This window comes from Chiloscyllium punctatum, chromosome 31 (genome assembly GCF_047496795.1).
Source record: "Chiloscyllium punctatum isolate Juve2018m chromosome 31, sChiPun1.3, whole genome shotgun sequence".
Lineage (NCBI taxonomy): Eukaryota > Metazoa > Chordata > Chondrichthyes > Orectolobiformes > Hemiscylliidae > Chiloscyllium > Chiloscyllium punctatum.
This window is the reverse complement of record NC_092769.1, coordinates 61,667,734-61,685,287: the sequence shown is the minus strand read 5'-3', so window position 1 is coordinate 61,685,287 and position 17,554 is coordinate 61,667,734. Positions and strand designations below refer to the sequence as shown.

At 46.1% G+C, this 17,554-nt stretch overlaps 2 protein-coding genes across 4 annotated transcripts in view; both read right to left on the bottom strand.

The window, feature by feature from the left end:
* Positions 1-5,532, bottom strand: part of LOC140456988 (uncharacterized) — an 86,292-nt gene extending 80,760 nt beyond the window's left edge. Inside the window, exon 1 of the mRNA XM_072550872.1 lies at positions 5,460-5,532. The gene's annotated coding sequence lies outside the window, so the exon portion shown is untranslated. The remainder of the gene's footprint in view (positions 1-5,459) is intronic.
* Positions 229-6,733, bottom strand: LOC140456987 (uncharacterized). 3 transcript variants are annotated; one of them, XM_072550869.1, is made up of 3 exons: positions 6,574-6,653; positions 5,460-5,532; positions 229-1,861 (listed from the first exon to the last, which is right to left on the bottom strand). In XM_072550869.1, the coding sequence occupies exon 3, from the start codon at positions 1,755-1,757 to the stop codon at positions 888-890; it is 870 nt and encodes a 289-aa protein (XP_072406970.1). In that variant the 5' UTR covers positions 1,758-1,861; positions 5,460-5,532; positions 6,574-6,653; the 3' UTR covers positions 229-887. The 3 variants fall into 3 exon arrangements, with proteins under 3 accessions (XP_072406970.1, XP_072406971.1, XP_072406972.1); XM_072550870.1 differs by lacking the exon at positions 5,460-5,532 and having other exon boundaries at positions 6,574-6,733; XM_072550871.1 differs by lacking the exons at positions 5,460-5,532; positions 6,574-6,653 and adding an exon at positions 2,683-2,776.
* Positions 6,734-17,554: the final 10,821 nt, after the last annotated feature.

Below are 17,554 nucleotides of genomic sequence, written 5' to 3'. Positions count from 1 at the left end.
ACAGCTTTGGAGTCAGGGGTCAGGAAGGCAAAACCTGACAGACAGTTTGACCCAGTCAGCTAGTGGAAGGGAGGGAAGCAGCAGAGGCAGCTCATCAGATTGTCTCAATCTTAGTGGGGTCTAAGCTTCTTGAACCCCTCACACTTTTCATTCGAGGAAAGAGGGGAGAGTACCTTCAAAGGTACTGACTTGTGTTGGTGACACTAAAAAGGCTCAAGACACTGGGTGTAACATAAAGCTAATTCATGTGAACTTTATTCTGAATGTTCACATACAAAACTGTTCTAGAATTTATTAATATCAGTAGAAATAGATGAAATGAGAAATGGATGGTCTGAGCATTTGAATAACAGCAAATCCAATTCCTGCAGTTACTAGTGAACTCGCTGGTGTCTCAAAAGGTGGGGTATCTGAGTAAGTCTTCCCACTCTCACAGCAAGTGATCAGCCTCCCCACAGAGTGAAATGACTGGCTAACAGTGAGGTCAGGTGATTGTCTGAAGCCAGCCCTGCAGTGAAAGCACCTGCATGGTCTTTGCTGTGTGTGTGTAAACACATTGGTGGGAAATCAGATCACTCAGATTTCCATAGCACTTTTCTCAGTCTGGGCAGAGGCAGCTGCACAGATTGTCTCCATCTCAGCAACAACAAAGCTCCTTGCACTTCTTACTCAAGGTAAGGATGAAGGGGAGAGAGAGTAATTCAAAACAGAGACATCTGTATTAAAGACAGAAAGGAGGTGGCATGTACTGTGTTTTACACAAAGCTGGTTTATATGATGTTTGTCAACATTAACCCTATAACTGAGTAAAACTAATATTAGAAACAGACCACAATGAACATGGCTCTCTCCTGGATGTGGTTAATAGTAAAATCCAATCACTGCAGTTAGTGGTGAACTCTCTGGTGACTCAGCAGGTGTGATACCTGTGTGAATCCCTTCCCACAGCTGGAGCAGGTGAATGGCTTCTCCCCAGTGTGAATGTGCTGGTGCCTCAGCAGGTGGGATGACTGACTGAAACCTTTCCCACAGGCAGAGCAGGTAAAGGGTTTCTCCCCAGTGTGAACACGCTGGTGTACCAACAGGTGGGATGACTGAGAGAACCCCTTCCCACAGTCAGCGCAGGTGAATGGCTTCTCCCTAGTGTGAACTCGATGGTGTACAGTCAAGTAAGATGATCGCCTAAACGCAGCCCCACAGTCAAAGCACCTGAAAGGTCTCTCGTCCGTATGAACACGTTGATGGAGCATCAGCTCCCCAGAACTTTTATAGCACTTGCCGCAGATTGGGCATTTAAATGGTCTCTCATCAGTGTGAACCCGCTGGTGTGTCACCAGGTTTGATGAATTGATAAATCTCTTCCCACACTCTGTGCAGGTGAATGGCCTCTTGCCAGTGTGAACTCTCTGGTGTCTCAGCAAGGTGGATGATTGAGTAAATCCTTTGCCACATTCAGGGCAGATGAATGGTTTCTCTCCAGTGTGAACTCGCTGGTGAATCAGTAGAGTGGATGATTGAGTGAATCCCTCCCCACACTCAGAACAGGTGAATGGCCTCTCCCCGGTGTGGCTACGCAGGTGAATTTTCAGTTTGGATGGATGAAAGAATTCTCTCCCACAGTCCCCACATTTCCATGGTTTCTCATCAGTATGAGCATGTTTATGTTCTGTCAGGCCAGCTGATTGGTTGGAGTCTTGCCCACACATAGAATCCGTGTACGGCCTCTCCTCGCTGGAAACAGTGCTTTCTTCTTCCATGTTCAAAACTCAGTGATACGTTGGCAACTCTCTCAGATCCTGATGTAACGTTTGGGTTCAGTTTATTGACTTCATAGCCTCCTCTTCTTATAAACCATGTGAAACTGATTTAGACCGAACAAAGGAAGGGAGACAGAAACCACAAAATCAAAAACACAGGTTATGATTAGATTTAGATTAGATTAGATTCCCTACAGTGTGGAAACAAGCCCTTCGGCCCAACAAGTCCACACCAACCCTCCTAAGAGTAACCCACCCAGACCCATTTCCCTCTGACTAATGCACCTAACACGATGGGTAATTTAGAATGGCCAATTCATCTGACCTGCACATCTTTGGACTGTGGGAGGAAACCGGAGCACTTGGAGGAAAACCATGCAGACACGGGGAAAATGTGCAAACTCCACATAGACAGTTGCCCAAGGCCGGAATCGAACCTGGATCCCTGGTGCTGCGATGTTATGAAATGTGAACTGGGTGAGGTTCGGAATTTGCAGAGCAGAAGTCATCAGGAGTACAGTAAAAACAATTTCTGATTGTTACCGATTCTCTCGGAAAGTAATATTGGCAAATCAGCAACACACGGACAGACAGGGAATATAGGCAGCGTTGGAAAACTAATTTATACACAATTAGCAGATGTAACAGTAAAACACAAAACTGAGGGAAAATACAACCACTATTAGAGACAAAGGCAGTTGGATAATGGTAGAGAGCAGATCTGGGAGGGCAGAGGGGAAATACTGCAGTAATGGACATGGATTCAAAACCAGAGAAAAGGAGTCACATACAATTTCTTACAGACAACAGAACACAGTACGAAATGCTCAAACTTGCACCTACAGAAACATTCCCGAACCTATCATCTACAAACATTTAAATTATACTCTGCCATTCTGAATTTTCCACATAGTGAATAACTCACATTAATCCTGCATCTGGATTAGTGGTGCTGGAAGAGCACAGCAGTTCAGGCAGCATCCAGGGAGCTTCGAAATCGACATTTCGGGCAAAAGCCCTTCATCAGGAATAAAGGCAGTGAGCCTGAAGAGATAAGCTAGAGGAGGGTAGGGGTGGGGAGAAAGTAGCACAGAGTACAGTGGGGGAGGGGATGAAGGTGATAGGTCAGGGAGGAGAGGGTGGAGTGGATAGGTGGAAAAGGAGATAGGCAGGTAGGACAAGTTCAGACAAGTTATGGGGACAGTGCTGAGCTGAAAGTTTGGAACTAAGGTGAGGTGGGGGAAGGGGAAATGAGGAAACTGTTGAAGTCCACATTGATGCCCTGGGGTTGAAGTGTTCCGAGGCGGAAGATGAGGCGTTCTTCCTCCAGGCGTCTGGTGGTGAGGGAGCGGCGGTGAAGGAGGCCCAGGACCTCCATGTCCTCGGCAGAGTGGGAGGTGGAGTTGAAATGTTGGGCCACAGGGCGGTGTGGTTGATTGGTGCGGGTTTCCCAGAGATGTTCCCTAAAGCGATCTGCTGGGAGGCGCCCAGTCTCCCCAATGTAGAGGAGACCGCATCGGGAGCAACGGATACAATAAATGATATTAGTGGATGTGCAGGTAAAACTTTGATGATGTGGAAGGCTCCTTTAGGGCCTTGGTCAGAGGTGAGGGAGGTGGTGTGGGCGCAGGTTTTACAGTACCTGCGGTGGGAGGGGAAAGTGCCAGGATGGGAGGGTGGGTTGTAGGGGGGCGCTGACCTGACCAGGTAGTCACGGAGGGAACAGTCTTTGCGGAAGGCGGAAAGGGGTGGGGAGGGAAATATATCCCTGGTGGTGGGGTCTGTTTGGAGGTGGCGGAAATGTCGGTGGATGATTTGGTTTACGCGAAGGTTGGTAGGGTGGAAGGTGAGCACCGGGGCGTTCTGTCCTTGTTACGGTTGGTGGGGTGGGGTCTGAGGGCGGAGGTGCGGGATGTGGACTGTGGACGAGATGCGTTGGAGGGCATCTTTAACCACTTGGGAAGGGAAATTGCGGTCTCTAAAGAAGGAGGCCATCTGGTGTGTTCTGTGGTGGAACTGGTCCTCCTGGGAGCAGATCCGGCAGAGATGGAGGAATTGGGAATACGGGATGGCATTTTTGCAAGAGGTAGGGTGGGAAGAGGAGTAATCCAGGTAGCTGTGGGAGTCGGTGGGTTTGTAAAAAATGTCAGTGTCAAGTCAGTCGCCATTAATGGAGATGGAGAGGTCCAGGAAGGGGAGGGAGGTGTCAGAGATGGTCCAGGTAAATTTAAGGTCAGGGTGGAATGTGTTGGTGAAGTTGACGAATTGCTCAACCTCCTCGCGGGAGCACGAGGTGGCGCCAATGCAGTCATCAATGTAGCGGAGGAAGAGGTGGGGAGTGGTGCCGGTGTAATTACGGAAGATCAACTGCTCTACGTAGCCAACAAAGAGACAGGCATAGCTGGGGCCCATACGTGTGCCCATGGCAACCCCTTTGTGAGCCCCTGGTGCTCACCTTCCACCCTACCAACCTTTGCATAAACCAAATCATCCGCCGACATTTCCACCACCTCCAAACAGACCCCACCACCAGGAATATATTTCCCTCCCCACCCCTTTCCGCCTACCGCAAAGATTGTTCCCTCCGTGACTACCTGGTCAGGTCCACGCTCCCCTACAACCCACCCTCCCATCCTGGCACTTTCCCCTGCCACCGCAGGAACTGTAAAACCTGCGCCCACACCTCGTCCCTCACCTCTATCCAAGGCCCTAAAGGATCCTTCCACATCCATCAAAGTTTTACTTGCACATCCACTAACATCATTTATTGTATCCGTTGCTCCCAATGCGATCTCCTCTACATTGGGAAGACTGGGCGCCTCCTAGCAAAGCGTTTTAGGGAACATCTCCGGGACACCTGCACCAATCAATTGCACCGCCCCGTGGCCCAACATTTCAACTCCCCCTCCCACTCTGCCGAGGACATGGAGGTCCTGGGCCTCCTTCACCGCCGCTCCCTCACCACCAGACGCCAAGAAGAACGCCTCATCTTCCGCCTTGGAACACTTCAACCCCAGGGCATTAATGTGGACTTCAACAGTTTCCTCATTTCCCCTTCCCCCACCTCACCCTAGTTCCAAACTTCCAGCTCAACACTCTCCCCATGACTTGTCCTACCTGTCTATCTCCTTTTCCACCTATCCACTCCACCCTCTCCTCCCTGACCTATCACCTTCATCCTCTCCCCCACTCACCCATTGTACTCTATGTTACTTTCTCCCCACCCTCCTCTAGCTTATCTCTCCACGCTTCAGACTCACTACCTTTATTCCTGATGAAGGGCTTTTGCCCGAAACGTCGATTTTGAAGCTCCTTGGATGCTACCTGAACTGCTATGCTCTTCCAGCACCACTAATCCAGAATCTGGTTTCCAGCATCTGCAGTCATTGTTTTTACCTCATTGATTCTGCATCTGCCATGCATTTCTTACTCACTCAAATTATCTAAACCACCCTGTCTTCACTCACAATTACCTGGTTTTGTGTCAACAAACTTGAAAATATCATATTGGATTCCCTCATCTAAACCATTGATGTATTTTTGAATAGCTGGGGTCCAAAGGGATCACCGAGTGCCCTACTTGTTAAAATCATATACTCCAAAAAAGATTAATTTATTTCCTGTTTCCTGTCTGCTAACTAATTCTCAATCCACACCAGTATATTCTCAGTAATCCTGTATACTTTCACTTTGCAGACTAACCTTTTAAGTGAGACTTTATTAAAAGCTTTCCGAAAATCTGAACGACCCAATTCATTGGCTCCACCAGTTACACCTTCAAAAAAAAAACTTCAAATTGTCAAACATAATTTCATCCATGTTAAACTGACAGATTACAGATCCAAAAGATGATCCTGGTCCCCTCTGTACTCTATTTACTGTATCCCGTGCTCCTGAAGTGGTCTTCTCCACTTCGCTGAGTGGAGAAGTGCACATTTCGCCGAGCATCTTAGCCAGGTCCACAGGGGCCGACCTGACCTCCCAGTTACCGCCCATTTTAATTCCCCTTCCCATTCCCTTTCCGACATGACCATCCTCAGCCTCCTCCACTGCCACAGTGAATCAGACCGCAAATCGGAGGAACACCGCATCTTCTGCCGGGGCAGCCTCCAGCCTGGAGGACTTAACACTGAGTTCTCCAATTTCAAATAACCTCCTTTCCTATTTCCCGACCCCCTTCCCTTCCCATCCCATACCCAGTCATTTCCATTCCTCCAACCCTTCCTTCCAGCTCCCAACCAGGTTTATTCCTCCCATCAACCAAATAGGCCGTACCCTCTATCTATGTTCACCTATCACCACCTCACCATTCTGCCCTTTACCCCACCCAAAACCCTTCCCCATTGCCCTCTTATCTGCAGCATCCCTTACACCCACCTCCGGTCCTGAAGGGTTATACACGAAACATTGATTTCTCCAACCTCCTGATTCTGCTTGGTTTGTTTGTGTTTGTTCCAGTCTCCTGCCTGTCTATCCTGATGCTGCCTGGTTTCTTGTGTTTGTCCCAGCCTCCTGCCTGTCTACCCACAGTACTGGGCAGTCTAAGATTTACAGACATGGTCCATGGCAGCACTTTCTCCAGAGCAGCTGAGATGGACAATAAATGTTGATCCAGGCAGCACTGCTCCCACATCCCATTAACAAACATATAAAAACCTTCTAAAGCCCCCTATTCAGCCTCACCTGAATTTTAAAAATTCCCACCCTTGTTTTCAAATCCCTCCATGGTTGTCCCTCTCTATTTCCACATGCTCCATATCTTTCCTCAAAGACAAACCTGAAACAGACAAAACAGTCAAACGCTGGTCATATTCACCTTCTCCTCATCAATTCACTCTTTCAGCCCTTGGTCCGGCTCGTCTTTCTAGAGAAAACTTACAAACCCTGTGCTGTTACATAACCCGCAGAAAAAAACGAAAGGAAGAGGTTTTTCGAAACCGTTCTCCCGTCCCCGGACAACAGGCCGAGCGCGGGGGGCCCACCGTCCGGAGCAGGCGCAGTGCGGCTGCCACGAGCAGCAGGGCTCAATCTCTTTTGGGAACAGCAGCCCGGAGGGAGTTGGGGAAGGGCGAGGGGCAGCACCCCGAGGCTTCTCGCTATTGTCCCAGCCCCCAGCCGGTTGCCTGGAAACCTTGGTTAGGATAGGGACTGCAATGCTCACGCTCTGGAGCCCGTAGACGTCACCGCCGAACTCAGCGATTCTTATTGGCTGCGCCAGGCAAGCCGCACCCTATATTGTGAGCTCACGAAAGCAGATGTCATATTTCAGAGTGAGCCTTTGTCCTCTGAAGAACATCCGAGAGTTAAGTAGTGTCTCCTCCTTTCCACTGCTTTTGTCATCCTGGGAGGGAGAGACTGTGCAATATCTGGGAGGAAAGTAATGCCTCCCCCTTTCCATTCCTTTTCTCATCCTGGGAGGGATAGACGGGGAGAAAGTGTTAACTTGCAGCAACAGAAGGAAGTGAATCTAGGAAGGGAGCATAATCTAGAAATGTTGGTTCAAGTATGTCTCTTGAACTTATTGTCATTATTTATTCCCTCAACTTCACACATTTATTTGCCTGGCTAAAAAGATGGCCTCTTTCCTCATGTTCACGATTGTAGGATTTCTATCAGATATGGTCAAGATTTCAGGATCAGTAAATTAATTAGCAATTAAATCCAAAATTCCACTTTCTTTCTTCATAACTTGCAGCACTGTGCATTAGGAGCTATTGTTGAATTGAATTGAATTTATTGTCACATGTACTGAGGCACAGTGAAAAGCTTTGTTTTGTGAGCAATAGAGGCAGATCACATAGTTAAATAGCATAGCTAAGTAAAAACAAAAACACGTAAAGGCGAATGCTCAGAGTTTGTGAGTCCATTCAGTATTGAACAACAGTAGGGTAGAAACTGTTTCAAAACTGGCTGGTGTGTGTTGTAGAAAACATTGCCAGGGTGGGATGGATCTTTGATAATGCTGGCAGCCTTTCCTTGACAGAAGGCCTGGTAGATCGATTCCATAGATGGGAGGTTGGCCTTTGTGATTGTCCGGGCCAAGTTCACCACTCTTTGTAATTGTCTCCAATCTTCAATGATACAGTTGCCATACCAGGTAGTGATACATCCAGACAGAATGCTCTCGATGGCGCACCTGTAAAAGTTGGCAAAGTTATTCGTTGTCATACGAAATTTTCTCAGCTGCCTGATGAAGAAGAGGCATTGCTGGGCCTTTGTAATCACTGCATCCACATGAACAGTCCAAGAAAACTTGTTGTTGATGACCATTCCCAGGAGCTTGACACTCTCCACTCGTTCCACTTCTGTGCTATAAATGTGTAACATCCTGCTGAAAGTCAATAATGATTTCCTTGGTTTTGCCAGCATTGAGAGCAAGGTTGTTCTCAGTGCACCATTTTCCCAGCTCTTCCACCTTCTGTCTGTTGTCTGTTTCGTCGCCATCTGAGATTCGACCGACTATGGTGGTATCATCACCGAACTTGTAAATGGCATTAATCTGTTATTTGGCGACGCAGTCATGGGTATACACAGTCATAGAATATGCAGTGTGAGGCCTAACTGTGGAGTGAGCAACATGTGATGAAATTGTCTTGCAGCTAAAATCCCTATTGACAATTCAGGGATGCATAGATTTCAGTAAGGCGTTAGATAAGGTTCCCCATGGTGGCTATTCCACAAAATATGGAGGCATGAGATTGAGAATAATTTCGTGGTTTGGATCAGAAATTGGCTAGCTGAAAAGAGACAGAAGATGGGGGTTGATGGGAAATATTCATCATGGAGTTCAGTTACGATTGAGGTACCGCAAGGATCTGTTCCGGGTCCACTGTTGTTTGTCATTTATATAAACGACCTGGACAAAGGCATAGAAAGATGGGTTAGTAAATTTGTGGATGATACTAAGTTTAGTAGAGATGAATAGTGATGAAGAATGTTGTAGATTACAGAGAGACATAGATAAGCTGCAGAGCTGGACTGAGAGGTGTCAAATGAAGTTAATGCGGAAAAGTGTGAGGTGATTCACGTTGGAAGGAGTAACAGGAATGCAGAGTACTGGGCTAATGGTAAGATTCTTGATCGTGTAGATGATCAGAGAGATTTCAGTGTCCAGGTACATGATCCTTGAAATTTGTCACCCAAATTGATAGGGTTATTAGGAAGGCATATGGTGTGTTAGCTTTTATTGGTAGAGGGATCAGGTTTCGGAACCATGAGATCGTGCTGCAGCTGTCCAAGACTCTGGTGTGCCCACATTTGGAGTATTGCATACAGTTCTGCTCACCACGTTATAGGAAGGATGTGGAAGCTTTGGAAAGGGTTCAGAGGAGATTTACTCGGATGTTGCCTGGTATGGAGGGAAGGTCTTACGAGGAAAGGCTGAGGGACTTTTCGTTAGAGAGAAGGTTAGAGGCGACTTAATTGAGACATGTAAAATAATCAGAGGGTTAGATAGGTTGGACAGTGAGAGGCTTTTCCCCTGGATGGCATTGGCTAGCATGAGGGGATATAGCTTTAAATTGAGGGGTGATAGGCCAGATATCAGAGATAGTTTCTTTAATCAGAGAGTAGTATGGGCATGAAACGCACTGCCTGCAACAGGAGTAGACTCACCAACTTTAATGGCATTTAAATGGTCATTGGATATGCATATAGACGAGAACGGAATAGTGTACGTTAGATGGGCTTCAGATTGGTTCCACAAATTAACACTACATAAAAGACCGAAGGGCCTATACTGTGCTGTAATGTTCTATGTTCTATCTCATGGAGTATGCTGATGGATAAAAGAATTAAGCTTCCTTTTCAGGCGGTACACCACCCACTAATATTTTGGATAACAGCTGAATGTAATGACCAGTTGTCCCATCCAAATATGTCACTAATACAGATTGAGTTACATTTACCATTGATCAGCTCATCTGACCAGCCTGTCTTTACCCTCCTGTAAGCTAAGGCTGTCCTCACTATTTCCCACCTGTGTTTTTTTAATCTCATCTGCAAACTAACTGATTGACCTTCTTTCACTCATGTCTAAATCATTTATATAAACCATAAACAGCAAGAGTGCAACACTGAACACTGCGGGACCCCAATGGACACAGGCAGCCAGTCAGAAAAAAATACCCTTTCTTGCCATTCAGCTGATTGTGGATCCAATTTGCCAAATTTCTATGGACCCCTTGGGCACTTAACTTTGCTATCAGTCTCTCTTTATCAAAAGCCGTGCTGATGTCCAAACAGATTACATCAGAAATATTGCACTCATTGACCCAACTGGATACCTCATCAAAACATTGAACCAAGTTGGTTAGGCATGAACTCCCCTTGACAAAATGCATCCTGATTGTTTTTGATTAATCCCTGCCTCTCCAAATACTTCCAATAGTCTCCCCATCACCGAGATGAGACTGATGGACTTGCAGTTCCTTGGTTTATCCCTTGCTGCCTTCTCGACTTAAAGTTCTACTTTGACTGTCCTTCAGTGCTCAAGCACCTTTCCTGTGATCAGAGGGGAATTGATATTTTTGCAAGGCCTCCTGCTATTTCGTTCCAACAATGTAGGATTTATTTCACTTGACCCTGGGATATTGATCTGCATTTAAGCCTGCCAGACTACTCAATACTTCCTTTCTCTCTCTCTTTGCTAATTTCTTTACATTCTGTCACAGACCTTCTTCCTGATTCATCTCTCTCACTAGTGAATGCTGACACAAAGTATTAATTTAGAACCAGGCTTGCATCCTCTGGTTCTACACACAGATTACTGCTGTGGTCATTAATGGGCCTTATCTTTCCCCTGTAATCCTTTAACCATAAATGTACCTGTAAACAACTGAGCGTTCTCCTTTATTTTACTTGGCAGCATCAATTCATGTTCCCCTTATAGTTCTCCTTATCTCCAAAGTTCAGTTCTCTTTTGCACATTTACCTGAAAGTATCTGCTCCCTGTGCACTCTGTCCAAATCATATCTAGCCTTATTAAAATCATCCAATTTAGAACTTTAATTGCAGACCCATTCTTGTCCTTGAAAACAACAATTTCAAAACCCAATAATGTCAATACAAACAACCCAATGATCAAGGCACATTGCTTGATGACAGTTACCAGGGAATTCATTGCTGTCTAACCAGTTCTGACGAACCACAAAATCACTTCACAAACAATATGCAGGTGAACAGTCTTTACCCAGTGTAAATATATCACAGCAACGTTGTGATCATTTTTGAAACCTATTAGGCAGATACACATTTTACCTACAATATTAGTATCTTTAATAGAGTAGAGTTTAATAATGTCAATACAAACAACCCAATGATCAAGGCACATTGCTTGATGTAAGTACAAGCAAAACCCTTCACCTGCAGTTCTTTGTAAATTTCCTGATGTGTTTGCAAACACAAATCCTTTTACACAAACAGAGCAGGTGAACGCGATCCACCCAGTGTCATTTCATTGCTGCGTTAACAATTTGGTAGGAAAGGTGAACAGTTTCTCTCCAGAATGAAGACACTGATTTGTCAGCAGTTGAGTTGACTGAGAGAATTTTTTTTTCAGTGTGAACTCCCTGGTTTCTGCGCAGGTGGAATGATTGGTTAAATCCTCTCCAACATTGGGAGCAGGTGAACAGTCTCTCTCCAGTGTGAATTCACTGGTGGATCAGCAGGTTGGTTGACTGAGTGGATCCCTTTCCACACACGGAGCAAGTGAATGGTCTTTCCACAGAGTGACTGCGTTGGTGTATCTACAGGCTGGATGGGCGAGTGAATTCCAACCCACACTGACAGCAACTGAACAGTCTCTCTGCAGTGTGAACTCTCTGGTGTATCTGCAGGTTGGATGACTGAATGAAACCTTTCCCACACACAGACCAGGTGAATGGCTTCTCCACAGTGTAAGGGCACTGGTGTATCTGCAAGTTGGATGACTGAGTCAATCCCATCCCACAATCAGATTAGGTCAACAGGTTCTCCTCAGTGTGACTGGGTTGGTACAATTCCAGCTGGGATGGGTAAAGAAATCCCTTCTCACAATCCCCACATTTCCATCATCTCTCCCCAGTGTGACTGCGCTGGGGTTTGGGCATTTCAGATGAATCTTCACAGACCTTTCCATACACACAGTATGTGTTTCTCCCTGGTGTGAACAGTGCTTTTTCCTTCAGTGTTCAAAATCCTGAGATAATGAGGTCATTGCAAACAGAGTGACTGTCAGATCCAGATGTGGTTTAATTTGAAATCGTTCATTTGCAAAACACCTTTAAAAACAGAAAAGAAATATTTTAGGAGAAACCAAAAGAACACGCAGGTTGTGGAACTGACAGAAATTAATCTGGTCACTTGTGGAGATGAACTCTTTGGGTAACTGCTAGATTATCATTAGAACATAAACATAGAAAAGTGCAGCAGAACAGGCCCTTTGGCACACAATGTTGTGCCGAGGATTAATCCTAATGTAAAATAAAATAACTTAACCTACACACCCCTCAGCTCTCTGCGATCCATGTACATGTCCAGTAGTCGCTTAAATGACCCTAATGACTCTGCTTCCACCAGCACTGCTGACAACGCATTCCATGCATTCACAACTCTCTGCATAAAGTTGCCCTCTATACCTTTCTCCTAATATCTTAAAGCTATGACCCCTCATGCCAGTCAATCCTGCCCTGGGGAAACGTCTCTGACTACTGACTCTATCCATGCCTCTCATTATCTTGTATACCTCAGTCAGGTCACCTCTCTTCCTCCTTCTCTCCGGACAGAAAAGTCCGAGCTTAGTCAACCTCTCTTCATAAGGCAAGCCCCCCAGTCGAGGCAGCATCCTGATAAACCTCCTTTGCACCCACTCCAAAGCCTCTGTATCTTTCCTATGGTCGGGCAACCAGAACTGGACACAATATTCCAAATGTGGTCTCACCAGGGACTTGTAGAGCTGCAGCAAAACCTCACGGCTGTTAAACTCGATCTCCCTGTTATAGAGTCATAAGTCACAGAGATGTACACGATGGAAACAGACCCTTCTGTCCAACCCGTCCATGCTGACCAGATATCCCAACCCAATCTACTCCCACCTGCCAGCAACCGGCCCATATCCCTCCAAACCCTTCGTATTCATATACCCATCCAAATGCATCTTAAATGTTGCAATTGTACCAGCCTCCACCACTTCCTCTGGCAGCTCATTCCGTATACATACCATCCTCTGCGTGAAAAAGTTGCACCTTTGATCTCTTTTATATCTTTCCCCTCTCACCCTAAACCTATGCCCTCTAGTTCTGGATTCCCTGACCCCAGGGAAAAGACTTTGCCTATTTACCCTATCCATGCCCCTCATAATTTTGTAAACCTCTATAAGGTCACCCTTCAGCCTCCGATGCTCCAGGGAAAACAGCCCCAGCCTGTTCAGCCTCTCCCCATAGTTCAAATCCTTCAACCCTGGCAACATCCTTGTAAATCTTTCCTAAACCCTTTCAAGTTTCACAACATCTTTCCATTAGGAAGGAGAGCAGAATTGCACGCAATATTCCAATAGTGACCTAACCAATGTCCTGTACAGTCGCAACATGACCTCCCAACCCCTGTACTCAATACTCTGACCAATAAAGGAAAGCATACCAAACACCTTCTTCACTATCCTATCTACCTGCGACTCCACTTTCAAGGAGCTACGAACCTGCACTCCAAGGTCTCTTTGTTCAGCAACACTCCCTAGGACCTTACCATTATAAGTGTATTAGGCCTGCTAAGATTTGCTTTCCCAAATTGCAGCACCTCACATTTATCTGAATTAAACTCCATCTGCCACTTCTCAGCCCATTGACCCTCCTGGTCCAGATCCTGTTGTAATCTGAGATAACCCTCTTCGTTGTCCACTACACCTCCAATTTTGGTGACATCTGCAAACTTACTAACTGTACCTCTTATGCTCGCATCGCCCATCGCCTCCCACATCAATCTGGGCGATACATCCTCGCACCCTGCTTCCATTCCATCCTCCCAGTTCCCCCGTCTCCATCACATATGTTCTGATAAGGCCAACTTTGACAAAGGAGCCTCTTAGATGTCCAACTTCTTCCTCAATGAGGATTTCCCAGCACCTCTGACAATAGGGCTCTCAACTGGGTCCGACCCATCTCCTGCACTTCCACCCTCACCCTCTCTCTTCCATCCCACAACAGTGATAGGGTTTCCCTTGTCCTTGCTAACAGCATTCATATGCAGAATACCATCATTTCCACCACCTCCATCGAGATACCACCACCAGACACATATCCCCCTCCCTTCCCTTGTCCGTCTTACACAGGAACCATTCCCTCCGGAACACTCTAGTCTACTCTTCCTTCATTCCTTCCTTCCACAGCCCTTTCCCTTCAACGGCCAAAGGTATAACACCTGGCCATTTATCTCCTCCCTCCCCAATATCCAAGGATCCAAACACATCTTCCAGGTGGAGCAGCACTTTATCTGTACCTCCCACAATCTAGCCTACCTTATTTGCTGCTCACAATGTGATCTCCTCGACATTGGGGAAACAAAGCATAGACATCCATCTTCTGCCCTCAAAAAAATCCCTGAGCTTCCTGCCACTTTAACAGTTTCCTGATGAACAGCTCCTGCCTGCAATGTCGATTTTCCTGCTCCTCGGATGCTGCCTGACCTGCTGTGCTTTTCCAGCACCACTCTAATCTTGGCTCTGATCTCCAGCATCTGTAGTCCTAACTTTCTGCCACTTTGACACCCCACCATGTTCCCTAGCCAACATCTGTCTCAGGCTTGCTGCAGGACTCCAGCGAAGATCAGCGCAAGTAGGAAGACCTTTATTTCCACTTGGGAACTCTACAACCTTCTGAACTCAATACAGAGTTAATAATTTTGGGCCTGAACTCCCCCATGTCTTAGCCCCCACCCCCACACACCAGGCCTTGTTATCACCTAGCCATTACATAAAACCTATTGATAGCCACTAACACTCTCCATTAACAGCTATTCACCCTGCTAGGCAAATTGTTATCCACTTCTTTGTTTACTCAACCATTCTTCCCTCTCTTTGGGCTTTATCCCCACCTATCCTTGTCTCCTTAACCCCTCCCCCACTCTATCGTCTGTATATAAAATGACATATTCCCAGCTACCATCAGCTCTGCGGAAGGATCACTGGCCCCACAAACTTACCTCTGATTTCTCCTCATAGACGCTGCCAGATCTGATGATCCTTTCTAGCAATTTCTGTTTGTGTTTCCAATAACTTAATCTGCTTTCCCTCTCCTTTCTCTCTGAGGACCCTAACCTCCACCACACTTCACCAGCTCAGATGAAGAGTCACCTAGACTCAAGATGTTAGCTTGCTCTCTCTCTCTCAATAGAAACTGCCTGACGCGGTGTGATTTCCAGCAATTGTTTCTTTTCAGAACAGATACTCAAGAATGAGAAAGCACTGAATCTCATTGAAGGTTTCGAAGTGGTTTATGGCTCAGTCACAGATACACAGGAGTGAGTTACAGACTGGAATTTAATCAAGTGGGTTCAGCATGGTTTACATGTTGAATAAGAGATACCTGGGAGTGAATTAGATTAAAATCTAATTGAGGGGCTCAGAGGAAGCTGTACTATTCCATGCTCTATCATAAATCACCCGGACTGAGTTAGAGACTAGAATCTAAGGAGATCAGGAGTTGTTTATACACAGAATACCAGATGCACAGGAGTGAAATACAGACTGGAATCCAATCAAGAGCTTCAGAACGGTATATACATAAAGAATAGAGTCATAGAGTCAAAGAGATGTACAGCATGGAAACAGACCCTTTGGTCCAATCCATCCATGCTGACCAGATATCCCAACCCAATCTAGTCCCACCTGCCAGTACCCGGCCCATATCCCTCCAAACCCTTACTATCCAAATGTCTCTTAAATGTTGCAATTGTACCAGCCTCCATCACATCCTCTGGCAGCTCATTCCACGTACCACCCTCTGTGTGAAAAATTGCCCCTTAGGTCTCTTTTATATCTTTCCCCTCTCACCCTAAACCTAAACCCTCTAGTTCTGCACTCCGCCACTCCAGGGGAAAGACTTTGCCTATTCATCCTATCCATGCTCCTCATAATTTTGTAAACCTCTAAAAGGTCACCCCTCAGCCTCCAACGCTCCAGGGAAAACAGCCCCAGCCTGTTCAGCCTCTCCCTGTAGCTCAGATCCTCCAACCCTGGCAACACCCTTGTACATCTTTCCTGAACCCTTTCAAGTTTCACAACATCTTTCCAATAGGAAGGAGACCAGAAGTGCATGCAATATTCCAACAGTGGCCTAACCAATGTCTTGTACAGCCGCAACATGACCTCCCAACTCCTGTACTCAATACTCTGACCAATAAAGGAAAGCATACCAAACGCCTTCTTCAAAATCCAATCTACTTGCAACTCCACTTTCAAGGAGCTATGAACCTGCACTCCAAGGTCTCCTTGTTCAGCAACACTCCCTAGGACCTTACCAGTAAGTGTATTAGTCCTGCTAAGATTTGCTTTCCCAAAATGCAGCACCTCACATTTATCTGAATTAAATTACATCAGCCACTTCTCAGCCAATTGGCCCATCTGGTCAAGATCCTGTTGTAATCTGAGGTAACCCTCTTCGCTGTCCACTACACCTCCAATTTTGGTGTCATCTGCAAACTTACTAACTGTACCTCTTATGCCCGCATCCAAATCATTTATGTAAATAACAAAACGCAGAGGGCACAGCACAGATCCTTCTGGCACTCCACTGGTCACAGGCCTCCAGTCTGAAAAACAACCCTCCACCACCACCCTCTGTCTTCTACCTTTGAGCCAGTTATATATCCAAATGGCTAGTTCTCCCTGTATTCCATGAGATCTAACGTTGCTAATCAGTCTCCCATGGGGAACCTTGTTGAACACCTTACTGAAGTCCATATAGGTCACATCTACTGCTCTGCCCTCATCAATCTTCTTTGTTACTTCATCAAACAACTCAATCAAGTTTGTGAGACATGATTTCCCACGCACAAAGTCATGTTGCCTATCCCGAATCAGTCCTTGCCTTTCCAAATACGTGTACATCCTGTCCCTTAGGATTCCCTCCAACAACTTGCCCACCACCGAGGTCAGGCTCACTGGTCTATAGTTCCCTGGCTTGTCCTTACCACCCTTCTTAAACAGTGGCACCACGTTTGCCAACCTCCAGTCTTCCGGTAGCTCACCTGGGACTATTGATGATACAAATATCTCAGCAAGAGGTCCAGTAATTACTTCTCTAGCTTCCCACAGTGTTCTTGGGTACACCTGATCAGGTCCTGGGGATTTGTCCACCTTTAACCGTTTCAAGACATCCAGCACTTCCTCCTCTGTAATCTGGACACTTTGCAAGATGTCACCATCTATTTCCCTGCAGTCTATATCTTCCATTTCCTTTTCCACAGTAAATACTGATGCAAAATATTCATTTAGTATCTGCCCGATTTTCTGTGGCTCCACACAAAGGCCGCCTTGCTAATCTTTGAGGGGACCTATTCTCTCCCTAGTTACCCTTTTGTCCTCAATATATTTGTAAAACCCCTTTGGATTCTCCTTAATTCTATTTGCCAAAGCTATCTCATGTCCCCGTTTTGCCCTCCCGATTTCCCTCTTAAGTACACTCCTACTTTCTTCATACTCTGCTGAGGATTCACTCGATCTATCCTGTCTGTACCTGACATATGCTTCCTTCTTTTTCTTAACCAAACCCTCAATTTCTTTAGTCATCCAGCATTCCCTATACCTACCAGCCTTCCCTTTCACC